The sequence below is a fragment of the Symsagittifera roscoffensis genome, chromosome 7 (assembly GCF_963678635.1).
Source record: "Symsagittifera roscoffensis chromosome 7, txSymRosc1.1, whole genome shotgun sequence".
NCBI classification, from domain to species: Eukaryota; Metazoa; Xenacoelomorpha; order Acoela; family Convolutidae; genus Symsagittifera; species Symsagittifera roscoffensis.
The window spans coordinates 9,641,179-9,667,451 of record NC_087068.1 but is presented as its reverse complement, the minus strand read 5'-3'; the positions used below and the strand labels follow the sequence as shown (position 1 = coordinate 9,667,451).

Genomic DNA, 26,273 nt, shown 5'->3' with positions numbered 1-26,273 from the left:
AGATCCCATGCATATGCGGTTTTACCCGTTTTTTCTACACAAGTAATGGTTCTCGGAAAAGTCAAATATATGATTTTTCGACCCTTGTTTCTTAACTTTTTGACTTTTCTCGAAAAGAACCCTCCCGAATGTGAGATTATGGGTTCAAATGAGAGAACAGGTTATGTGAAGCTACTCGACATACGCGGTTAAGCCCAAAATTTTTAGGAGAAAAAGTTAAGACCCTCGGAAATGTCAAATTAAGATTTTTATAAATTCTCTTTGAAACTTTTTGACTTCTCTCGAAAACTATCATCCCAATTTGAGATTTTGGGTTCAATCAAAATAATGGATTACGAGAAACTCCCCTGTAGAATTGGCGGCGTCCATGTTTTCTAAATCCTTCCATCGAATATACCAACAGGCTATCCATCCATCTAGCATCATCCATCTACCTTTCCTTCCAATCAGCGGTCTAGCCATTCATTAAGCCATACATCAATCCAACCACAAGCCATCCAGTGATCTAGGTATACAGGCAACGATACATCCATCTGTCCATCCATTCATCAAGCGACTCATCCAACCAGCCATCCATTCATCAAGCCATTCATCGATATAACCAGAAATCCAAGATATCCCATGATCTAGCCACCTTTACAGCGATACATTCATCCTTCCATCCATCCAGTAAACGATTCATCTAACCAGCCATCCACTGATCAAGCAATCCATCCAATCAATCATCAATCCATCCATTCATCCAACCAGCCATCAAGCCAATTGTACATTAACTGGCCCATACATTTAGCCATCCATCCATTGGAAAAGCGATCCATCCATCCATCAAGTCATTAATTGATCATGTGATCCATCCATCCATCCATCAGGTCATCCATCCATTCATCCCGCCATCTATCCATTTAGCTATCCATTTATCCAGCCATCTATCCATTTAGCTATCCATTCATCTAACATTCCATCTATCCACACATCCATCTGGCCATTCATTCAACGAACCAGCTATCCATCGAACCATCCCTCTATTTCGCCATCCATCAATCCAATCATCCAACCAGCTATCCATACCCACATCTAACCAGCTATCCATTCATCAAGCAATCCATCCAATCAACCATCAATCTATCCATTCATCCAACCAGCCATCAAGCCAATTGTTCATAAACTGGCTGATACATTTAGGCATCAATCCATCGATCCATTGGAAAAGCGATCAATCCATCCATCAAGTCATTAATTGATCAAGCGATCCATCCATCCATTAGGTCATCCATCCATTTATCCCGCCGTCTATCGATTTAGCTATCCATTCATCCAGCCATCTATCCATTTAGCTTTCCATTCATCTAACACTCCATCTATCCACACATCCATCTGGCCATTCATTCAACGAACCAGCCATCCATCGAACCATCCCTCTGTTTTGTCATTCATCAGTCCAATCATCCAACCTGCTATCCATACCCACATCTAACCAGCTATCCATTCATCAAGCAATCCTTTCAATCAGATAGCCAACCTGTCGTCCATCCGTTTATCCATTCATCAATCTAACCATTTATTCATCCATTCATCTGTCTAATAACCTGTCCTTCTAACCATCCATCTAGCCATCAATCCATTCAGCCCTCCATGCATTCTGCCTGTGATGCACCCACGCATTCAATTATCCATTTAACCAGCCATATTTTCATCCATTAAAGAGTCCATGCATTCATCTATCCAGCGAACCGTCTATTTAGCCATCCAACCAACCAATCATCCAGCCGTCCATCCAACTATCAATCCATCCAAGCAGTCATCAATCAATTCAGCTATCACTTAAACTATCCATTACTACAATTAGCCATCCAATCGTTCATATATCCGATCATCAATGCTTTTATCGATCCCTTTACCCGTCGAAAACATCCCAATTCTCCCATGGATCCAGCCATCCATCCATCCTGCCTGCGTTCCATCCCTCCTGTCAACCAGACATTCATCTATCAATGTAGACCTTTCATCTTGCCATCTGTCCAGTGATCCACTCATCTCAACCAGCCATCAATTATCCGGCAATCTTTCAGGCAGTCCATCCAACGTTCAGCCAGTCATGCATCTAGCCATTCATTAACGATCCAGCCATCTAGCATCTAAATATCCATCTGTGCTGCATCCCTGCATCAATGCATGCATTCTTCCAGCCATTTGTGCATCTCACAAGTCATCCAACATCGATATAGCCATCCATCTAACTAGCCATATCTCCATCGAACAAGCCATCCATCGACCCGGCCATTCAGCCTTTGCTCCGTCCTGCTAACCACGGTCCTTCCATTTAGATATTCAGCCAGCCATCTATCCAGCAATCAATCCATCTCTCCATCGATCAGTGCATCTAGTCATTCAACCAACCAGTCTTTCATCCATCTAGCCAATCTATCCATGCTTTCATCAATTCAGCCATCCATCCAATCCGTCATCCATCATTCCATCCAGTTATCGTTCGATCCAGCCATCAGTCAAGCCACCCATCCCCCCACCCAACCAGCCGTCTAGCCATCCATCTAGGTAGTCATTTATACTTCCATCCATGTATCCAGCTTTCCATGCTATCTTCAATCCTTAAAGACAAACGTTGCCATTTTTCAGGAGCAGCGTTAACTGAAGTGCGCCTACTGGTATCTTTTGAAATTTGAGCTCAGGTCGTGAATACATTTTTTGTGATATACAAAATTCCGTTTAAAATTAGCTAGTTATAAAGTCCGAAAATTGTCTAAAAAAACAGCTAGCAGAACTATTCCGTCCTTTCTTAAAAATCAGAACAATAGTATTACCGGGCAAGTAAGACTCAAAATGCGTTTTAAATTAGTATACCGGTTCATGAGTCTAAGTTAATCATCGTCACCATCACAGTTGCTTTGTGCACTTCTTCTTGTATTCAGAAGTGCTGGAACCTATTTTCAGTATCATCCACAATCTTCTTCGAATATCGGCCATCACATCTTTAAATTTTGTTCAAATTCCCCAGCTCTCAAAGTGAGCTTATATTTCCCAATTAGTTTTGAAATAACCCATCCTAATATAAGACTTTTGTCCTAGCTCTGAAGATGAGCTTAGATTAGAGAAATTAAGGATGAACGCGTAGCAATATGTTGTTCTTTTCAGCTCTTAAAGTGAGCTTGAATTCATCAAAATAACTTTTTTCCTGGCTCTAAAGGTGAGCTCAGTTTTATAGAGGCTAAAACACAAACGATTAAAAACAAAGCTAACACGGAGACTTTGTATTTCTGGAAGCAATCCCTGAAATCTCTGGACAGCATGGGTGGGCCCTCCGGAGCAGGATGCAGGCATCGTCCGATATATTCCGAAACGAAAACTTTCTCGGCCTATGAAAAAGAATTTTATAGCACCTGGCTAGTCTTCGGTACGCTTTGTTAGATTCTTAGTAGTTTTGTTAGTTTGAATTGATAATCCTCAAAAAGTATCGAGTATGATACTTAACAAATAATTTTGATGTCCGAAAGAGTTGGGAACGAACCTCCTGAAATCCTTATGCCTTTGTTGTCTATAGACTTCATCAATTTACAGTTTCAGAAAACAATGACTTTTTACAGTTTCAGAATTTACATCAATTTACTCCATCAATTTACAGTTTCAATGAATTTTTACAGTTTCAGAAAAATTTCATGGGATAGGCAATCTAAGTTGATGTCGTAAAATGAGGTTCAATTGCAATACTGAAAACTATACAACTCTTTGACTTATGGAGAGAAAATGTTCCATTGAAAACAAAGATAATTTTAAAGATCAAACACTCAAAAACGAATTCAAAACGAAATCCCATTTGGCTTCTTGCGGTTCAAATAGCCCAACCGCCAACCTCGCCTCTTGTTCCGACCACGAATTGGAAAGCAACCTTGTATTCGGTTGTTTTTCTGTGTTTGTAATTTTTTCCACGCAAATAGACTTAACACACAAGTAAACTTTTGATAGAGCTGAGAAGTTCACTGCAACGAAATGCTTCATTGAATGAGCTAAAATGCTACATCCTTCTGAAGCTAAACGGTGGATGTCCAACAAACTCATATCTTGAACCTGAATTTTTTTTTATCAGAGTAACGTAAATTGCATCAGAATTACGTAACAAATGCAGAACAAGAGTGACAATCTGTTGCTATGTTTCATAACAATATAAATGTTCGCCTTGTTGGAATGGTAATCTTGTTTATCGGTTTTTTGGTCCTTCTGCTTGTTGGCCTACCACCAGCTAAACGCGTGATTTTTTTCTAATGCGTTAACATAGTCATAGTAGTTTTTGCTAAGCTTGATTTCAAATTCTGTCTAGAACAGACAAAAAAGTATTCAATTTTGAGAAAAATGTATACACAGCAACCCGCTTTTCTCGTTTTACTCATTTATTTGGTTTTTTGATAAAATTTTTTCCGAGCAATTCACGATGTGGGAAGAAACTATGGAATAGGGTGCGTGTGCTATGTGGATTTTGTCTAGCTTAGTGCGAGTGTGGTATTCCTTTCAATCCCTTTCAGTCGTGATTTGGATTGAAAAGAAAATCAAGAAAATTGTCTCAGCAGAAAAATGTCGATTTTCAGACCAACCTGATAACTTAACTTTTTACGCTGAATTTGATGGCGCCCAATTTAGTTCGAACTCAATTTTTCTTGTTTAGATATTTTTATCAAGTTTTTTTATATCAATATTGCAGTTTTTTTTTATTAATCCAGTCACATTCTGCTAAAAATATATCAACATAAAGTTAAGAAGGAAAAAAATTGTTTTTTTTTTAGCAGTTCGTGTTTTTGGATTTTTCAAAGTTAATTCGCGGTGGTCTGAACTTTCTTTGATTCTTGCGCAGCAACTAGCTAATTTCTTCTTTGATTTGTGTACAATTATAGAAAGAAGACAATCGTTGATCATGGTTTTTTCAAAATTATTTTTGCGTTTTGTTCAACTCGAATTTAAACGCCCCCCTGGCACCCGAATGGTACCTAACTTAAAATTATTTTACGCCATTTGTTTTTGGTCGATTAACCCTAAAATGTATCTAAAGGAACATATGGCGACGACAAATAGTGCTTTTGAGGGGAGGCCGCTCCGAAACAAAACGCAATTTTTGATGAATCTGTGCAAACGGCAGTTTTTCTCAAAAACTTGCCTGCGGTGGTAGATTTTTTTGCTAAGTATGATCTTAATAAAGCTTTCAAATTGGTCGGAAAATCATTTAGGTCCACCTTAAAATAAAGAAAAATTCGACAAAATTTTTTGAAAATTCGCCATCGTGAAAATTTTAGATCCGCAGCTGTGCATATAATCACTTTGACTTTATTTTTTTTAATCCGATTAGATATTTGGTTAGACTGAGCTTGAGTACATTTTTTCACAAAAATCTTAAAAAGCAGAAGTGCCAGTTAGCGGGCAGCGAGATATCATGTTAAAGCTTTTGCTGGTGTGATTTGCGCTGGAATCAAAAATTTCCGAAGCGCTTTTCCACTGCCGGGAACATTCGATGTGAAGTTTTTTGTTGTTCCTGTTTTTTAACGCGAGACGCGATTCAAAGCAATCTCACTAAACAGTTTACGCTGTTGAAATGCTGCTGTTATACGTTCAATTGAGCTTTTTCTTATTAGTTTCCAACAATTTTGTCTTTGTTAATTTGGTGAAAAAGTTTGAACTTCCTCAAGTCAGTTTTTTCAAATATATTTTTTGCAAACATCGGAATATGCCGGAACATGCTGCGGGTTCGGCACAGCTACAGCAACTGGCTATTTACCTTTGATTCGTTAAATTGCTTGGACTGTAATGATGTTCAAGGGTAGGCTCCAAGTGGGCATCTTTTATGCCTTTCGACTATCCTCCAGATTTTCAGGATTTTTCTTAAGTTAAATTTATTTAGTTGAATTAATGAAAATTTTTGAGTATTATATTGTTTGATGTAATTTTATACTGGAGAAATAACTTCTTTCTTTCTTCCTTTCTTTCTTTTTTTTCTGTGTGTTTGTAGAAAACATTATCTTGGAAACTAATTTGTTATTTTTATGATTTTTGTTTTGCTCATATTTTTCGTGGACTTGAAGGGCAATCTTTGAATATCAATCAACTTTTTGCATTTTATTCAAATTGAAAATGGTAGTTTAAAAAACGTAGTAGTGCTTGATTGATAGGTTGGTTGTTAGTTTAATTCTAAAAAAGTGCAATGGTCAAATTTGTTTTGGTGTGTTTGTGTCGACCAAACGAACAGTGTATGTTTAGGTTCAACAGGCTTACAGTTACCAACTTGTTTGATTATCATTTGTCGCCTCTTGTTTATTTTAATGTTTGGATTTCGAGATTCTGTAAATTTGTGAAGTTTTTTCTGTTTGAGAATCGCATGAATTTTGCATAGCGAGCAAATTTGTTTTTCATTCACTTTTTTTTCGCTCGCAGTTATCACTTTTAACAATTTTGGCAGGAATTGAAATAAAAAGTGCAAATATGGGAATTGAGCCGTCGTCGTTTGGAGGCAGTTTTTAATTTAAATCCGTTTTTTAATAAATCTTTTTAAGCGGTGCTTTGGTGTAGTGCGTGTTACTGCACTGGTTGACTTGCATTAATAATATCGGCGGAGCGGTAATTGATGTTCGTATGTAAGAGTGTTTTTTAGCACTCTGCGATATTAGTTGTGTGTTTGGATAAGTAGTGAGAATTATTGCGAGTGGAGCTAGTTTGTTTGGTTGGCAAACAAGACCTTCTGCCAGCCAATTTCCTGCTAGCCGATTGATATGGCAGCAGCTGTTTGATTAAAATATTATCAATATCAATCTAATCTAACCCCCCTGCTTCCCAGCTCAACCATTCCCCCTGATATAGTATATACCCCGTTCCCCTTATGAATATCCTATATCCTGCAATCTCCACTAGAAAGCAAAATCAGAAGAAGCAGAGAAAAAAAAAGAAAAACAACAAAGAACGCCAGCATAACCACCCAACCCCCCCCCCCACCCCCACACCTCACCTCATTCCGAACTTCTAGATCGCCAGAAAATCAATCAGGACTTCAGCGTTTAAAATATCAGTGGAACCTCAAACTCCTCCCCCAAGTCGTAACTCCCCTTTTCTTAAAAATGTCAACGTCCAGCTAAACTCTTCAAGAGCAAACAAAAACTCGCTCCTTTTTAATTTTTGTATTGTTGATTCTTCGTCTTTCATTGCATAAGACTCAGTTTTAATATTTGGAGAGTTTTAAAGAGCAAATTTATTAATACTGGACATCGTGTTGAAACAAAGAATGAAAAAAAGAAGCGACTTAAATAACCAAACTATTATTAAAAACAAGATACTTAATAAATTATTTGATTTTATCTGTTTCCCTTGTGAGCAACTGATTTTTGTTAGTATTTCAACCCGTCAATGTCAAAGTTGAAGCAAATGTTTGAAGTGAGCTGTTTGCATCCATTAATAAATTGTATTGGCAAATATTTAACCATTTATAAATAGAAAGCAACGATTTTTTTAGGCCAAATTGAACATCCCAGCTTTTCGAATCCTTAAAAACCCATTTTTTCCTGTAAAAAGTGTTTGTTCCTAAGCCAAATTTGAATAAAATAAAGATTTTTTGAAGGTTTTTATTGTGGCCCAAACTTGATCAAAACCTCGCATGTTGAACTTTTTCCATGAGAAATCATCTAAACTTAAAACGAACTTGTATCGAGTTAAGTCGTGCCAAATCTCTGGTACTAATTCTTATATAATATTCATTGTTTCAAAAATGTACACCGCTGCAGACTTTCGATTAATTGTTTTTTTTTCTGAAATCAGCCCATTGATTTACTCGCTTGGAAATTGCCTGGCCGTAAGGCCTGTCAATAGATCATGTTTTGTTATACTGGTATCATATCCTAGTTTTCGTATTCTCATATTTTGGCATATTTTAAGTATAATCAAAATTATAGTTTTTGAAAAACTTTTTTTTCAAAATGAAAAACCTCTTTAAAACAGGGGCAGATGAGATACGTTAATTAGTTTCATTGAGTAAAAACTCATATTTAAGGACAAGTAGATCGGTTCAGTTCTTGCACCGGATGTGAGATGCATGAGTTCTGTTTTTAACCCACAAGTTCTTCGAGTTTTCAGCACTAGCTATTTTTGGGCTAACTGTGCTAAATGCGCCCAATTGTTTCTATTCCTATATCGCCGCCAGGGGGCAAATCAATACATGTTAAGAATCCCTCTATTATCTCCCAACTATTGTGATATTCATTCACACGCACTCAAAATCTCATTTCATTCCTAGTTGTAAAAGTAATTTCTCCTCAGAACAGGTTAACATTATTAGGTGACATTATTGATACCCATTTAGGTGTAAGTTAGTACTGTTGTAAGTTAGATATTACAGTTAGTTATCAAATTAAGATGTGATTTATCTCCATTTTGAAGTGCAAGTTGGGACCACTGGAGTTATGCGTGGTTGCCGGCTGTCAGGCATGGCTGGGGGCGCCTCCTGCTGAATGTTCGATATGAAAGGTGTGAAAATTACAAGGGGTTTTCAGTCTAATGGACGTAAGGAAGAATTAGTTTTGGAAACGGTTGTTTATTGCTGTTTATTTGATCGAATGTAGTTTTTTTAAGCAGGGCCGATCATTTTTGGAGATAATACAGTTGGTCTTAAACTCGATTTTATCAAAATGATGAAGAGATCCAAAAAAAGGTCTAGTTAAGTTCATTAGAAGGTCACACACGTTGAAAAAGTATTTGAAGACGACGAGTGCTTCTAGATTATCTGGGTTCTTTACCTAATGCACCAATGCATTGACAGTTTCAATGTTTCAATGAAGCGACGCTATCAAACTAACAATATTGGCCCCTCCAAACGCAGTTGTCAAGAAGTTACAGACTGTGTTGTCGACGAATCACAATCTGTACAATTTCAAAATTATATAAAAGCATTAAAATCAGCTGTTGATTACTGTGAACAGATTTCTAAGGGTTACTGGTATCTGTGTCTGTGTTGTGCTCTTTTTCTTTGAAATAAAAGATAGTAATTGTTTTTCTTTCGGTGCTCAAGAATAGTCTTTAGAATTCCATGGAAACAACGCAAACGATATGAATAAGTTAGTTCCAAGCTACATCAAACTGGTTTTCGTCTGATAAAACATGATTGTTCCGATCACACCCCTAGGAACGACAAGGAACGGTGGCCGAAGGTGTTTTGTGCCATCCAAAAATCAGGTATCGCAACGCATACTCTTAGAGTATCGGGTTTGATAATTTTTTGAGCTCTTTTGTTCGTGATTCGGATTCCAAGTTTTTTTTAAAAAAAATTGTGTGTGGAGAAAAACGGGTTTGAGCATTTTTTGATTTCTTTGTTTTTCTAGTCATTTTACGATGACAGCTGTCGTCCAATATGCTATTTTTACTATTACTATATCGAATATGCGTATGTTTAGGCTTTCGTTTATCATACCACGCACAAAAAAAACACAAATTTAAAAAAAATGATTTTTCTAAAGAATATGCTCGGAGCATTCTGTGCTAATTGCAGTCGAATACAGTTAAAAACAGTTGATTGTGGGTTTCTTGTTGGTTTTTTGGGCTATTCCGGGAAGTGTGAAAAGGGATGGCAGATAGTTAGTTGCACCTGGCGAGGCTGAGTGGAAGGATGGAGGCGATAAGCTACCCGCTACGCTCCGCCAGTCCCCTTCGGCGCCAAATAACTTCACAATGTCACAGCCACCCAAAGTCCTTTTTAACGCCTCATCTTCTATCTTGTTTTGTCCGATTTACATATAATCGCACAGTTGTTGTCGATTTTCTTAACTCTTGTGTCCTTAGGATAATATTGGGTATTTTATGGAAGACGTGCATCATGGGAAAAAAGTTTCAACGTTTATGTTTCTAAGCTTCAAATTTTAGCTTGATTAATCTTGCATTGCGAAAAGGGGAGACACGTAGAGGACCGATGTCCTGATTGATCCTGATCTTGGAATGTACGAGATTTTAGAATGAACAAAAAATACGGGTTATAATCTAAAAGTTTATTACACATAGCTGTGTTACTTTTGTATGAAACAAATCCTGAAACTTTCTAATTCTCTAAAGCTGAATGGTTAAATTTTGGTTGTGTGTCTTATAATTTCAACAAGTTTTAAAAAAAGGGTAGAACATTTTTTAAAAAGATGTCTTCGGAAACAAGTAAAGTCACGTCTGTTAACGGAAAATAATCACCTTTTTCGAGATTGTCCTCGTTGTTTTGCACACTTTTTAAATAAGTTTTGCTTTGCTAGTCTTTGGACATGATTATATTGATTTTCTTGAAATCATTTTCACTTTGATTCTGTGTCGATCATAATCCGGTCAATTTGTTTAGCCAGTGAGCCAAATGTCAAGGCTGTGGACTCTAGACAATTTGTTTGTTTGTTTGTGGATGAGCATGATATTTATGGAGACATATTTGACCACTATATCTCCTATTGCATTAAATAAGTGCGCATGGCTTTAACATTGAGTGTTGACTCTTCCTTATGGTCTTTGTCTATCTTTTTCGAATACTGCTTCGATCTGAAATTATTAATAGTTAATGAACGGCCGGCAGCCGCAATCTGTCAACGGTACGACTATTCCACCGCTAATCTTGTTTTGTCACTAAGCAAAAAAGCCGATTTTTATTACAGTACTATTTATTGACAACACATTTGTCAGTGCCCAGAATTTTGAAAAGCGGTAAATTTTGTGTAAAAAAAATCTGTACAAAATTTGTGAACTTTTTCTAACTTTTAGTATTCGCTATTTTGATGTGTAAGTTTTTTATCTCCAAAAATCAACGCGAATTCTAATGTTAGTTAGTTGATATATTTTTTCAGTGTTTGCATTCTACTGTTTTTGCATTTTTTTTCTGCTTCAATCATTTCGATCTATTACTCTATCTGCTCATTGGTCGCACACCTGTGTTTCAAAAACTCAAATGAAGACGAATGTTGATAAATTTAGAGTGCAATTAATAAAACGAAACATTTGTCGCAATAGAAGAGTAGTGATAAAGGATTGAGAATCCGCAATGAGTTTCCACAAAATGACTCGTTAATTTTTGATGTCGCATTTTCTAAAACCTTTCGATTTTTGTGACTAGCCGAAACATAATAATTTTTGTAAGTTTCAATTAAACGTTTTTTTGCCAGTTTTAATCAATCAAAACGGCTTTGAAGTTTTCGAGAAGCGGTATATTGTGAAAAAAGTGTCTAAAAATATTGTGAAATACAGTTTTTTAGAGAAATTGTTGTTTTTTGGACGATTAACTTTTTGAACAAGCTCTTTTCAATGAAAGATATTATGTTTTTGATTCCGATAGTGGGTTGATTGGTCTAAAACAAGTGTGACAAAAAGAGGGGATTGTTTACGTTGCAAGAGGGTAATTTTTATGTTTTGTGATGAATCAGAAGCGTCTATCATTGAGCGTCAACTGGAGCATCAAAAAGTGGCATGAATATATAAAGGCTATCTTTGTACTTTATATAATTCTACCACTTTTTTGCATCATGTATTTTTACGTTTTTCGTATCATTTTTTGTTTGCCAGAATACTTTTTGTTTGCAAGCAGTTAATCTGAAGTGTACTTTTCCCTATTGTTCCAACATAACATAGTGCCTACCTCCAACTCGACAAGACAACCATCCAGTTTTGATCGATCGATCGATTCATTCACCCTCCTATTCAACCCTCTCTCATCCCAACCCAATTTAACATCCCCAATTTTTTCCGATCCCCCCTAACTAGTATTGATCTTTGAGGTGGCAGTGCTCCGCCGCTAGCCACATGTTATCACTTTTTCATCCATGCGAGGCCATATGGCAGATGGGTCAGAGTGTCGAAAATTTAAAATTTGTTCTTTAATACCGAAAAAAATTCCACGTTTTTCTATGTGAAAAATTTGGAAGAATTGAAGTGCATCTGATTTCCAAGATGCGGAAAAAAGACAGAAAAAGATTGATTTTTTTTTGTTATTTTGAGCCCAAAAGCAATATGTTCTACCCGTATTCGGACGGTGTAAGCCTTCTGACCAAAGTACGACCACCAATCTTGCCCCCTTCGAAGCTCCATCGCTCGAACAGATTTTGAATCTATGTTTGGAAACGTGCAATAATCATAAAATGATCCTGTGAGCTCTGAAAATTGTCTCAATTATTCAACACATTTTTTTGCTAATCAATACCTCCTATCTTTTAAGCTCAGCCCCAATGTACTTTTTCATAGATTGCAAAGGACGTTCTGTGTGCTTTATTAGAGAACAATCTTTGAACTAAATGTTAAGTATTACACCCCCAATACTTAACTGCATGTTGAATTCCCCCTTTGGAAACTTATTGTTTTTTCCTTGATCCTTTAGATCCGCCTTGAAAAAATATGAAAAACTTGCTTCATAATTTTTCGACGCGATTGTGATGTTGGCTAAAAATATTTGTTTGTGGATCATAATTGCATAATTGACAATACTTAACTTAATGAATGGGTGCATTTTAAATGAGCAGTGCATGAATAATACATTCTGAGCATCTATTCTACGGACCAACTGTTCCTGATTTCGAATTCTGATCTTTTGTACTGACTCAACAAAGATAGCTCTGAGCTCCACTTTCCCACACGAGTTCAAAATGCGAGTATCCTCCTTATATTTATTCATCAATCATAAATACTGTTTATTTTCTCCAATGACTTTTCATTTGGGCAAACTTCAATCCAGACCGCTTTCCACTTTGTGAATGAAAAAGATGGAAAAGATAAACAACTCCCCCCTTGTTCTGCAAACGATATCTTCATCAAGTCTGCTCTCTGAGCTCGGCGTGATCGCGCGAATGAATCGGGATCCGGGTCGCGTCCCGGTCTGGCTAGTGTTTGCACCGCGGCCGCCAACCATATATCAAAAGGCCAGATGTGTATCTAGAGTACTTTATACTATGCCTGGTATGTGTATTTAAGGTCTGGCATGTAGAGTGATGTAAAAAGGGTTAAATTTGCAAAGCGATGGGGTATTGGATCTTATGTTTTTTTTGTGGCATGAAATCCTACGTGGGGCTCTGTTCAAAGGAGATGCGTCAAAAATAAAGTCGAAACTGCTTGAATTACAACGTAAAGAATTGGCATATTTCGAGTATCAAGAGGCCGCACGTTTGCCCAAAATGAATCATATCGAAACAGTCGAAGTTTTATCGAGATCATGGAATTCTCAAACTCGCTGGCTGTAATCCTTTCATGGCTATTTTCATTCGTCCAGTGGAGCTAAACCAGATGTCACACATTTTCCATTCGTCATTCGTTTTTTACTTTGTCATTTTTTGACGGCTAAAAGATTCAACCAAATGTCGTCGTTAGATTTTTTTGGCAGCTAAAATGTATCGAAAGTATTTATACAGCGAGTTGCTTGTATTTGTCTGAAGCTTCAAGCCATTAGTTTGACCAAAATGTGAGGTTAGATTTTAGCTTTGATTATCCCTAGGTGGAGGAAGGAACTATGGCTTAGGGTGGGACTGATGTACCGAAATTACACCTCGTACGAGGTCGAGTGATTTATCATTATGAAGTTTCAATCGTGATTCGGATTACAAAAAAAAACACAAAAAGTTATTTCGGTATTTATAAAAACTGGTCTTTTTTTAATGCTATTTAGACAGTTTGCTAATCGGCGCTTTTGCCATTCACTATAAAATTGATAAGGGAAAACTCATCGGCATGAACTTTCTGAAATTCTTTTATTTTGTAAGCTTGCGATTAGTAAGCGTTATCAAAGTTTATATAATTTTTTCCAGTTAAACAACCTGTGAAACAAAATGACTGAATAAACTTCTCATCTGCACTCTCGTCAAGCAATAGACATATTTTGAGCATGGTTGCTTTTTACGCTAGCTAGCTTGCAAACGAAGGCTATTAGTACGATCTTTTTTGTCTAACCTAACTCGTAAGTAAAAATGTTCATTAAACGAGTTCACTTATTTGGTGACACTTTTGCTATAATCACAATCTGAAGCACTGGAAATTTCATAGCATCTGTTCTCTGCTTTTTGGTGGCTATTGTTAGTGATTGAAGAAGCGTCCGTGGCTGAGTGGTTAGTGCTAATAGGGTTGTGAACGCTTAAAGTGTCGTTTAATTTAGTCTGAAAAACGAAAAAAAAACACGAAAACCAGAGACAACACAATTATGACCAATGGGATAACCTAGTAATGACCAATAGGGTTTTTACACTAGCGGCGTAGTGTATTATCATGGCTCTACTTTTCGAACCTAACTTGCAAATAAAAATGCTCATTTGATGGCACTCTTGCTAGAGTCACAATCTGTAGAATTGAAATCTCCATAGCATCCCTTCTCAAATCTTTGTGGCTAATGTTTGCACATCGTTAAATTCGCATTTTCGAATCCGATATGCATTAAACTTTTACCTAGAAGAGGCCTATTTCTATTTTTCTTACTTCACTTTATAGAGCTGCTTTTTTGTCCTTTTCTCGCTGATGTTTGCGAAGCGCAGCTTCGCCTCTGTGTTGTTGTAACCTCTTTTGATCCTCTACTACCTTTTTTAGGAGTCAAAGTTAGCTAAACCCACATCATAGTTCCGTCTAGTCATTTGCAGTGACGTAGTCGGAACAACAGAAAATTAACCAGTTGTTTTTTTGATAACTGGATGACAACTTAAAAGGCTTTGAAATCGCGCTGACCTCTATCCTCTTGAAGCGATTTTTGAGCGAGATGTATAAATGGCTCATACGACTGGAAACAAAAAAATTGATTTTCTTGTTGACATTTCGACAGATAAAAAGTATAAGAGGTTTCAATATAGTTTTTTTTCTCTATGTTAAATTGTGTGTTGTGTTGTTTAGAATGAGCTGCGACAGAGTGTGGTGGCTAGAGAGGCGGCTGTGAAGAAGAGTGAACAGGTTGAACAGGACATGAACATGATCAGACAATACCTCATGTACGTTCAACATCAACATAACTGGGTTTAAAGTTTGAGAAAAAAAAGTTAAATTAGCATTTGAGTGTAGTCAAATTTTAATCAACCAGCTGAATGAAATTAGTACAAACAGGGAAGCTATCGGGTACAAAACTTGAAATTTCATCTTGATAACGATATTTAGGGCATGGAATGATAAAATTGTTTCTCGACATTCTCTATTTAGTGTTTTTTGTGGTTAGTTCATAATTAAGAAAAATCAGTTTTTGGGCAAAATTTTCCGTTCGTTGTTTGGCGTACCTTCGGAGATCAAGTTTTCATGCAAAGTTGAACTCTAGTCTCAAAGTTTTAACGAGCCAACGAGTCGTTTCGCCAACGAGAAATATCTTGTTAGAGTGTTAATGGCCCACTCTAGGTTTGCAAAACTGGCGAGTTGTTCTGTGTTTAACGGCAGCTAAATCTGACCTGAAATGTGTCCCAATCACAGTTAAAAATTTAAACAGGGCAATGAGCAATATGAAAAGTACTTCAAAGTTCATTCTGTCAAGTATAATAAGACACAGGTCATTTCTGAGTATCATGGAAAAATGATGAGTGCTTGCAGCAATGTATTTGTGCAAGCTCACCTACTCCTTACTTTCTCTTCCCTTTTCTCACCCGTTAGACCCTCTTTTCTTGCTCTCGAGGGGGATTAGTAAGAGCAAATTAACTGTAAAAAAGGTCGGTTATTTTTAATAACCAATTCATTTTTGATTTATTTGTAATTGTAAATATTCTCCCATTATTTGTCTTCTAGAATACGTTAATTGACTTCGGAATTGCAGTTTTTGTTGGAAAAAAAGTTTGGTCCTTTTAAAAAGTAAATATTAACTATAGAGGGAAAACATTTCACAATTTGCCATGAAGAACTTTTAAAAATCAATACCATTCGTGATTAAGAGTAGTTTCTGCATAAGCTGCTAATTGTAAAACAGTTTTTTGTTGACATTTTGTTTGGCAAATTTGTTTTTGTTTTAGATAGTTTTCTCGTCTGCTCAAAGTTTTACCTAAAATTTTGAAAATATTTGCATTGAAATGATTATTTCCCAATTTGTAAATATTTTTTCTTTGTTCAGTAAAATTAGTACGGCTGGAAGTAAAAAAAAGACCAGCTAGTATATGATGAGGAGTTTGTGTGCTTAGACATGTGGCTTCTTTGGAGGCAGTTGTTTGATAATTAATTTCCCAATTAAGTTTCCATAATGCAAACAGGTGAGCGAAGCAACAGTAACAGACCATTTTCAATCACTCATCTCCCTTCTGTGGACTTTTTGAGTGAGGAAAATACGCAAACAAAGATAAAGAAATTGATGCAGTTTTGAATTATTAAACACTCAATCTATTTACTATTCTGCTCAAGTAACATTAAACATAACACAGTAAAACACCTTTTTTTATAATGTCTCCTTTTAAAACTGTTTTTGAATTGAATTTCTTTGGTCAAACTGCCTTAATAGAATGTTTCTGCTGATGTTACAGTAATATCTGTTTCTATGATTGTTTAGCGCAGAGAGTTCAAATAACGAATTTTTGTCTTGATTCACAAAAGACCTAAGAAGCTGACAAATGTTTTAATAACTATCTCTCACAAGTATAACTATCTCTCGCGAGTTTTTTGTCAATATTTCTCAAGCACCCATGTTTTAAAAAAAACTTTAGAAAAAAGGCACAACTAAACCAGAAAAAAAGTACTTGTTTATACAAGCCAAGCTTGTAGTAGTATAGTACGCTGAGATTTCCGAACGAAACTGCAATTTTTGCAATCTTGTGGTGCCAAGTTTCTGTGTTGTTTGAATAGCAAAATCTATACCCGCTTAATTGAAACCCATTTATTACTGCCTGGTTTTGTCAGTCCACCATCAGTGTTATATGAGTATATAAGCGCTAAGACGTGGTGAATTGGTTGCATATATAACAGAAAGGCTCAGGTTCGAGTTCCATTGTCGCCGCAATTTTTGTTTTTGGATTTTTCGCGGTTTGACCTCTGATTTTTTTTAGGTTCAATTTAAATCCGTTTGCTAAACAAAAAACAAATGTGAATGCTACAAAAAAGACAATGACGTGAATGTCTTCTGATTTTGAAAATGGAGTTATTTTCTAGCTTTTCAATGGAGTAAAAAATTTCCAGTTTTTGTTCTGACCATAGAAAGTGGGGAGGAACTTTGTATTCGGGTGTGTTTTAGTTTTTCTTTTAGTTTTTCCACGGACTGGGTTGAGTGATATATCATATTGAAGCCCTTCCAGTTGTGATTCGAACGACAATTAAAAATTTCGCAAAAGTTTTCCCAGTGTCGTCGAGAAAAACTGGTTTGAAATTTTAGATTTTTCGTCTAAATTCGAGCGAGTGAGCAGGCCTATATCTTTTTTTTGTTATGCTTTATTTAAGGCTCGAAAATTTAGATTCGCTCAAATGAAGTTAGTTTTTGGAGTTTTTAACTTCATCTTAGGAATCAAAAATTCTGAGAAAATTCAGGAAAAAAATTGAAAATTTTAAAAATATCTATTTTGTTTGTTTTTCTGTTCATTTGTCTTCAATACTTGTTCTCCAATTCGCGTATTTTGCAATGACTGATGACAATGCCTAATTTCAGATTCTTTTATCACACAGCGCCGAAAAAATTACAATTATTTTTTAAGACTGGTCGGAACATTCTGTGCTACTTGCACAGTAAACGGCTATCCTTGTTTCTTATTATGTTTGTTTTATGAAATAAGTGCGAAGAATTAAGTGCCAATAAGTTTCTTTAAAGGTTTTCGATATTCAAAGAGCTTCAAGGTGAGACATTTCTCCTAAAATTTGAAAGTTTTTCTTTTGGTTATATATTATATTTTAATCAGATTGTAGAGTTTTTTTTTTGATGTTAAAGTTTCAATAAACGTAGTGAAGTCTCTTATGTAAGTTATGATGATTTTTTCTGTCGTTTTTTGCCGGAAAACTTCTCAGAATTCACGCTCTAATTTTGTTTTTCGCGGTTTGACATTTGATTTCTTTTTAACTTCAAATGATTTTCTTTGTTGAATGGAAGGTTAACTCCACTATCGCATAGCAAAAGTATAAAGATCACGGAAAACGTGATCAAAATCTGTTTTTGAAAGAAATTTTTGAATTTCAGATTTCCCAGCGAATTTAAAAATTTACCATTTGATCCTATTTTCTCAAATTGAGTTCTTTCCCAACAATTATCACTCATTAATGGTTCTAGAAATTCAAAGAGCTTTCTGGCCATGTTTTTTTCCTTTCAAATTCGAAAGTTTGAGTTTTCCAAAAATCAAGTTAGTTTTTTTTTGTTTCCTTGCGTTCATTGACTATTTTTCAACTGTCTGCTGGATATTTTTTTCTTGCGTCTTCTAAATATCTTATTCCAAATGTGTGAAATTCAAAGTTTTGGCTGAAATTTGCCGATTTTGTTTAAGACCACGTTTGTAATTTGGTTCAGGTTGAATTGAGTTTTTTAAGATTAAGCTGAAAATGATTGAGATTTATTTATATCGCATTTTTTTCAGATGCTTAAATTTACTTGATTTCAAATATAACTATTAACTAATTGATCTATAGAAATAAGTTTCTCAAATCTCCAGATTCGAGTTGGCTGATCCTCGAAAAAAAACTGCTGTAAAAACGTATAAAACTTTTTCCAATTTTTTCTAAGTGTCCTGGAACATAGTGAAGACACTTACATATGTCCTAATAATTTTGTTTCGTTTTCAAAGAAAAAGTCTTGAAAGTTGCTCTTGTCCAATTTGGCGTTTGACTGCAGATTTCTTTTTAAATTCAATTCGAGTTCATTTGCCGAAAGCATAACAAATTGTGCTCTCGACTGACAAAAGTTCCAATTAAAAGTTTTAAAAGTGCATTTTTTTCTAACTTCTCAGTGGAAAAAAACCTCATGAGCGAGTTTCTTTGAAAATTGAATTAGTTTTTTTGGAAGAAGAATGTAATTATGAAAGACTTACAAATTATAAAAGCTTTGACGTGACACATTTTTTGAATTTGAAATTTGAGTTTGAAAAAAACAATCATTTTTTTTTGGTTTCCGTGAGTTTATTTTACAGTTTTTTGTTGGTTATGTTTCAAAATGTCAACTGCATCATGAGTCTTTCGTCCTACTTCGCACTGCATCCGTTTACTCTGGTTTTTCTTTAAATTTGTTTCATTGTTCCATTCTTTACTCTCTACGTGACTTACAATTAAGAAGACAGGAAATAAAGATCATAATTCAAATAGTGAAGATTTTTTCAAAAATAAAAGTGGGATACGGCGAGTTTCTGCAATAAATTGAAATGAAAAATATGGAGTTATAAACACTTGCTTACGGATGAAGCTTTTCTTAGTTTTCATTGTCAATTTTGTCTAAATTTATTTTGTGTGTAAAGGTGATCGATTTTGCCAAATATTTCAATTTCTGTCACGTCAGTTTTTTAGCCTTTTTCTTCTTTTTTGTCAAAAATTTAATCAATGAAAAGATTTCAAATTTAAATCTGTTAATGTAAATAATGTTAAAATCCAAAATATGTTAAATCCAAGTTTGTACTCGGGGGAAAAAGATGCGTCATCTTACCACGCTTATTATATCAACTAAAATAGGTAACTAAATAATGTCTGCCAAATTGGTTCTACCAAATTTGACTTGCTACCCTGAAATTTGTAGGCCTTTTATCTTTGACGTTCAACTTAAACTTTACTGTCTTCTCACGAATACCTAGTGATTGCGAAGCTTTGAGAAACTTCTGCCAAAACCTGAGATTGTCAAATGTGACTGTTTCATGATTAACCACTAGTTTGCTTAATTTGTCTTTCGAGAATTTGTGATGTATTTTGATAGTTAGCTAGGTTTAGGTGCCTGGAAGTTCTGAGGCACAGCGAGATATTTTGATTGTGCTCTACTTTTCACTTTTGATCTCAAATTCAAAATCAACATCAGTGTCAATCTGTTGTATCAGTTCGCTTTGCAACATATATCCTCCCTCTAATCAAGTCAAAACAAAACGTCTCTTTATCGCTCGTTCTGACTCTCTTTTGATTTGTAGCAATCTAACTAGACTTTGGATGCAACCTGTTTGAATTAAACAATAAAAGATTAAGAAATAACTGAAAAGATGTTTGAAATAACTTACAAATTAGCTGTTACTTCTAACTGATTGAAGTGGACAACCAACTATTTGAACTAAATAGCTAAATATCTGCAGTCCCGCGGAGTTTCGAGGTGGGAGTTTATAGGGGGAGGTGTTTTTGTTTGTTTTTCTTAGTTTTTTGGGACCGAGAAAGTAAAATTCACTGCGCAACACCACGGCGGGAGGTTTAGATGTAGCGAAGAACTATTTCGACTTATCGATTTAAGAAGTGCGTAGCCAAGATTTTTTACTTGTAACATATGTTGTCATCTCTTATCGCCTTTGAAGTAATATTTTATCGGCACTTTTAAGTGGATGATAATTACACGCTAAACTATGTTTTTTTTTGGTGTGTGGATATTTCGCAATATTTCACCAGGCCAGCAGTAATGTCAAGTACTTATGAAGTGTGTGATCAATTTGCATATTTCCACACCTCTAGATCTCTTGAACTCTAAAGCGCAATCTTTCAAATCTGCTGTTTTAATATTTCTAATCATTTAAGAAAATGTTAAAATAGTTCATAAAAAGTTGTTTTGAATGGATTTTTAAAATAAAAAATAAGCTACCTTTTATTTAATTTTTAAATTGGAGCAAAAGTAAAATGAAACAAAATTCATCCTGATTTTAATTTTCTGGCTTTTTTTCTTAGCCGATTAATCTTGAAAATTGCCTTTAATTTGTACGTAGTAATGATCGAAGTGTTTTTCTCTTTTTTTTGCAGATTTGTTTTGGTGGTTTGACATTTGGTTTATTTGTAATTTTCTTTCAAAGTCAGTTTGGTTAAAGGAAACTAAACAAAGATAGTTGGTTGTTTCTTTTGCTCACGATGATAAGGGTAGCAAAATTTAAAAATTAGAAAAAGAAGAAAAAAATCTTTTTCTTTTTTTGAAACTTTTTACTGCTATTCCGAATAAACCGCAATTAAATTGTGTTTAAAATACTAAGAAATGATATAAAATAATTTTGCAATAGAATTCATTTGAGAGACAGTCTTTTTTTATGCAGTTGTAAATTCCGGGTCGTGTAGTCCGAAAACCGAAAATATACCTATTTTTCTCGACACAGTTTTTTTGAATTTTTTTATTAATCTCCAGTTACATCATGCATAAATTGCCCTTGAAATTCAAAGGGCCTGACAGTGACCTAATTTTTTTGAGAATCAATTTGCTTCGGTTTTCTTGATTTTTTTACGCTGTTCCAATTGCATGTGGCTTATGTTAGGAGAACTAAAACTGCAATTTTAATCATTTTTACTTATTTTTGGACGCTTTTGTGTCAAATTTCAGGTCTTCTATATTGAATTGCTTTTCTATAGTTCCCCCCTCAAGGATTCGACCCCATTTTTGTGCAAAAATTGGCACAAAATTGCTCCAATTTGGCTTGAAAACTGGCACAAAAATCTGTGTATTGTCTTGAAAAATAAACTTTGGCAAAAAAGTCCAATTTCTATCAGAAGAAATTGTATGACTAGCATTTTTTTCATTATGGCTTCAAAAACTTTTCGAGTAATTTCGAAAGCATGGGCTGATTTAGGGGGGGGGGGGGCGGAGCGTTCCTTCTTCAGGGATTCGACCCCCTGGATCCCCCTTTTGTACTAGTTTGAGATATCCATATTTGGTGACGGACCCTAAAATTTTTTCAAAATTCGGCGTCAAAATTTTCCTAAAAGTGCCTAAAAACGCTTTTTTTGGCTTGTTGTTAAGTTTTGTCTGCGGTGCAGAAAATGTGGCCCAAAACAGGGTCTTTTTAGTGATTTGAGAGAGCTCGGAAAATCAATTTGGTCGACCCAAAAAAAGTCGACATTTTCGAAAGTTTTTTGAAAATCCGCCCCCCCACTCGAGAAATTACTAGATCCGCCCCTGCGTACAGTGATAGTTGGACCGGAAAACCAAAATACATCAAACGCTACAGAGAAAATATTCATGTTATGGTGTTTCAGGAAAAGCGGTCCTTCTGGCGAGCAGTTGTTGCGTGAGCTGGGAGACACGTTATCCACAGGGATGGGAAGCAATGAAGACCCACTTCTAGTACATCTAGAGAGACAAAGTGGCCAATTGGCCGACAGATTGGAAATGGTCACCAAGCAGAAAGGGGAGAGTGAGAGGAAGGCAAAAGAGTTACAGACTCGCAATGAACAGTGAGTGAAGTTTTTGAAGCTTTGACATTTGGTCTTTATTATCTAAATTTACACATATTGATTACGTGTGCGATTTTTCGAACCTGTAGGTCAAACAATCGATTCATAGTGCTGCCCGGTTTTTAAAGGATGTTCGAAAGAATATTCAAATTAGCTGTGAAAGCTTTTTGGGAGGCTCGTTATTTACACTAGCAAACTTCAGTGAGCGTTAATGTAATAGTATGACTATTGTTTTTTTTTCAAGCTAAGGGGCAATGATGGGTGCCACATTTGGTGGCAACTTTACGGCTTTTTGGTACCATGTGCTTTGACATTCGAATAGTTATAAGTTAACACAGTTGATGCATTTTTAATTCATCAAATGAATCGATAAAAGCTATTTGTCTCAAACATAACAATAATAAAAACTTGATTTCAGAAATTTTTAAACTCAATATATCTTGAAATGCATGATTTGTGCACAATGTTGCTTCATGCTTTCCAGTTTAATATATGCAAAGTTAATGTGGATGCCTTCAGTTTGTAATATTCTAAATTATTACATGCAAATTGTGCATCCCATTGGCAATTTATTTGTATATGTAGCTGCTTTATATGTGACTAGTGTTTCCCGATTGTTAAGCGTTCGGGGCCGAGAGGGCAGGGCGTGAGTCTCCAACTCTCGAGGTTGCAGGTTCGAAGCCAATACCTAGCAAAGTTTTACTAATTCGGTGCTTATTTCTATTTTTTCTTGTTTCTCTTTATAAAGCTGGTTTTTGTCGTGTTCCCGCTAGTATTTGCGAAGCGCAGCTTTGCCTCTGTGTTAATTGGTGTGTTTTGTTCGGAAGTGGATTTTTTTGTAGATGAATTGGTTAAAAATTGCTTGTAGAATTCGCCATTTTTAAGAGTCGATGAACCAGTTCTGACTCTTATATAGGTCGTTATGATTTTTTTTGTCATTCTTCAGGCTCAAGTTATTCAGGCTCTCAGGTTTATTTTTTTCGCGGTTGGACTTTCGATTTCTTTTAAGTTCAGCTCATTTTCTTTGATGAAAGCAAGGCAAATTCTACTAATGAACAGAAAGTGTAAAGGTCACGAAAGACAAGATCAACTTCTAGTTTCGAATGAGGAATTTGGTTTTCAGATTCCCAGCGAAATAAAAAACTTACTTATTGATCCAGTCTTTTTAAATTGGGTTACTATTATTAAAAACGCGTCGATCAGAAAATGTTCTAGAAATCCAAAGAGCTGTAAGGGCATATATTTTTTCTTGGAAATTCTGAAGTTTTTTTTCGAGATTTTTTCATAAAACAAGTCAGTATTTTTTCTGTTTTCTCGGTTTCATTGACGCTTTTCCATTTCTCTGTCGGCTATGTATAGTAAATTATCTCTCATTTCTAAAAATTTGAATTGAATATTGTGCTTTGAATCAGTCAACAGGACATGATTACCAATTACATTATATTTAGTGCTCCCAAGGTATTTCCCTGAGATATTAAATAAATGCATAGTTTTTTCAACCGAAGTTATGGTTTACTCTTCGATTACTTCATGTGGTAGCTCATTCAAGAAGTTTTTGTTGTATTTTAAATGTTCAGATAGCAAAAATATCGAAGTTTTGGAGTTTTAAGTTTCACCTAAAATTGCCATTTTGATTAAAAGCAATTTTCAATTTTATCAATAAGGTGTTTTGTTACTGCTGCCCAAACATGAAATTTTGATAATTTCTCATCAGTATATACAATTTGTCGCATTATTAGTTTCGTCATGTCTTTCATGACTCGGTTATGACTGTCGGTTTTCTGGTTATAACTTGGTGAGTTATTGAAATTTGATACCGTAAATGGACCTCGAGTACTAACTTCTAGTGGTACAGCAGTAAAGTCAGTCGATTAGTAAGAGAGTCTAAAAAGAGTTGGAGACTAGCATGATCAGAAGAACTCTCTTATTGAAAAACTAGTAATGGTCTAATTAATTAACACCTGTGTTTTTGATCTACGGCGGCACAGTTTGTGATAACACATAGGTGGACCGCCTCTTAAAATTGAAAATACAAAGCGAAGTGCGGTTTGCTTTCGGATCTGGAGTTGTTTTAAATTTGGACTGAAAATTACTTTCTCTTACTCTTGAGTGGGTCTAAATGTGTTTGAGAACAAAGCGCCAATTTGTTGAGTAAATGAGCCTAAAGCGCAACGGTTTAATAGTCGCAACAACGTCTCAATTGAATTCGGTAAACATAATGGCATAGTAAACATTGGGTGTTGTTTTTGTACCCGTTTGAAGTTCTAATTCTGAAGTAGAAGTGTACTGCCCTATACCGCCCAGTGGTCGAAAATGATTTCAACAATGAAATTTTATTCCAATGGCTTAAAATTTTCACATCAATTGAAATGTTTCCTGGTTGAATAGATTTTGAATAGATAGAGTTGAAGTTTTTAAATGAAGGGGATGATTTGAAACAGGTGGTTAATTATTTTCAGAAAAACCCAATAATACCCGTAAAGGTGAGAGAGAAAATACTAAAACTAAACCTAGTCACCTTTAGCTAACATTCATTAATCGATTCCCAATCAAACAGACAATTCGTTAGTCGAGATTCTATATAGCTCATCACGCTCTAATGAGGATGAAAATTGATATAAAACAACTCTAAACTTTCATTAACCTATTTGCTCATTAGTTTACTTCATTTTATCAAGTTCTTGAATCATGTTTCTCGTTTATTCTCTGAAGTTGTATTATTTTCTGTTTTTAGATTAGAGAGGCTGGTCACTGTACTGAGGAAGAAACTCTCCGAATCAAATTCCGAATCACCCCCTCCCCCAAATCACTTTTCGCAGCTCAACCCCCTCCCCCCAAACTCCTCAATGCAGAACACGACATACCCGATACCTGAATCGTTCTATTATAGCAATCGTGAGAACCTTTCAATTCCCAACGGATATCCATTGGGCTTCGAGTCTGAAGACCAAAGTTATCAAAACATACCCAGTTTTTATCCCAAATTGGAACCAAACTACCCTTCGAATATGTATACATATCAGCAATCACAACAAGATCCTTATCCAGAAATGACAACAACCTCGATGACGAGTGAGCTTCAACAAAATTACCCGCAGAATTCAGTCTCAAATCAAAATCCTAATCTAACAGAAGGCTATTTTAATAGAAACAGAGCGAATGCGGTAGATAGTAAAAATCAGTCACAACTTTATTACCAAGATGATACTCTTTCCCAGATGCAATTGTACCAACAGAATCGAAATCTTGAGGAGGTACATGGCGATACTAATCATGAGGATCTCCGAAAGGATCCACTTTCGTTCAAGCCTGAATCTTCAGAGCAGAACTCTCAGTCTGGTTTTAGATTGCAATCGCAACATTAGAGATTAGAAAGCTCTTTATTTAATTACTAACATAATGAATTGATTTTACATGGGGAATTCGCTTGAAAAGTTATATATAGAATCGGGTTGGACTGTTTTCGTGGAAACTTGTAGGTATCGAAGTAGCCTTTTACTAGCCATTTTTAACTCATTTTTTGCAGTGTTAAAAAGATAGAATTTTTAAAGTTAATTTTCTAGAAGGGCAATTTGGTGTAAGATTTTTTTTTGTTATTTTTAATGGTTATGTATGATCTTTTGTAAATTGGGAAAGGCTCATTTTGTTACCATTGTATATTCGATTTATAATTGATATGAATTCTAATGTTTGTTTTTTAAACTGAAGCTGGAAAAGGTATTTTTATCCGGGATCTCAGCAAAAAGTCTAGGTCCTTCCTCGTCCGTTTTCGTAAGTGTTGGAAATACACCAATATTTTTTTCACGGTTTCGGCTTTAAATTCTTAAGATTTCTGTTTTTATTTTGCTAGCATTGAAAGATTTCTTGGACCAGAAGTATTGCATTTCATGATTGTGTTTGTTTCAATCTTCTGGACCAGGGTTTTTTATGTTTCATTATGATGTATGTTTGTGGCATCAAATCTAATTGTAATATTCAGTGACGTTTGAAAACGGACCATATGATCTAATGGTTTTCTCTCATGCTTGACACCGGGGTATAATTTAAAAAAAACTTTCTACTTGTCT

General features: G+C 35.4%; 1 protein-coding gene across 2 annotated transcripts in view; it reads left to right on the top strand.

Moving 5' to 3' along the window:
• The window catches only part of LOC134851647 (mirror-image polydactyly gene 1 protein-like), a 48,793-nt gene extending 22,930 nt beyond the window's left edge, over positions 1 to 25,863 (top strand). The window contains exons 12-15 of one of the 2 annotated variants that reach the window (XM_063867823.1): positions 14,842 to 14,936; positions 22,009 to 22,206; positions 24,666 to 24,689; positions 24,941 to 25,049. In XM_063867823.1, coding sequence (XP_063723893.1) covers positions 14,842 to 14,936; positions 22,009 to 22,206; positions 24,666 to 24,678 — 306 coding nt within the window. In that variant the 3' untranslated portion in view covers positions 24,679 to 24,689; positions 24,941 to 25,049. Of the gene's footprint in view, positions 1 to 14,841; positions 14,937 to 22,008; positions 22,207 to 24,665; positions 24,690 to 24,940 lie in introns of both variants that reach the window. The other variant, XM_063867822.1, reaches the window with a different exon arrangement.
• The last annotated feature ends 410 nt before the right edge of the window (positions 25,864 to 26,273 follow it).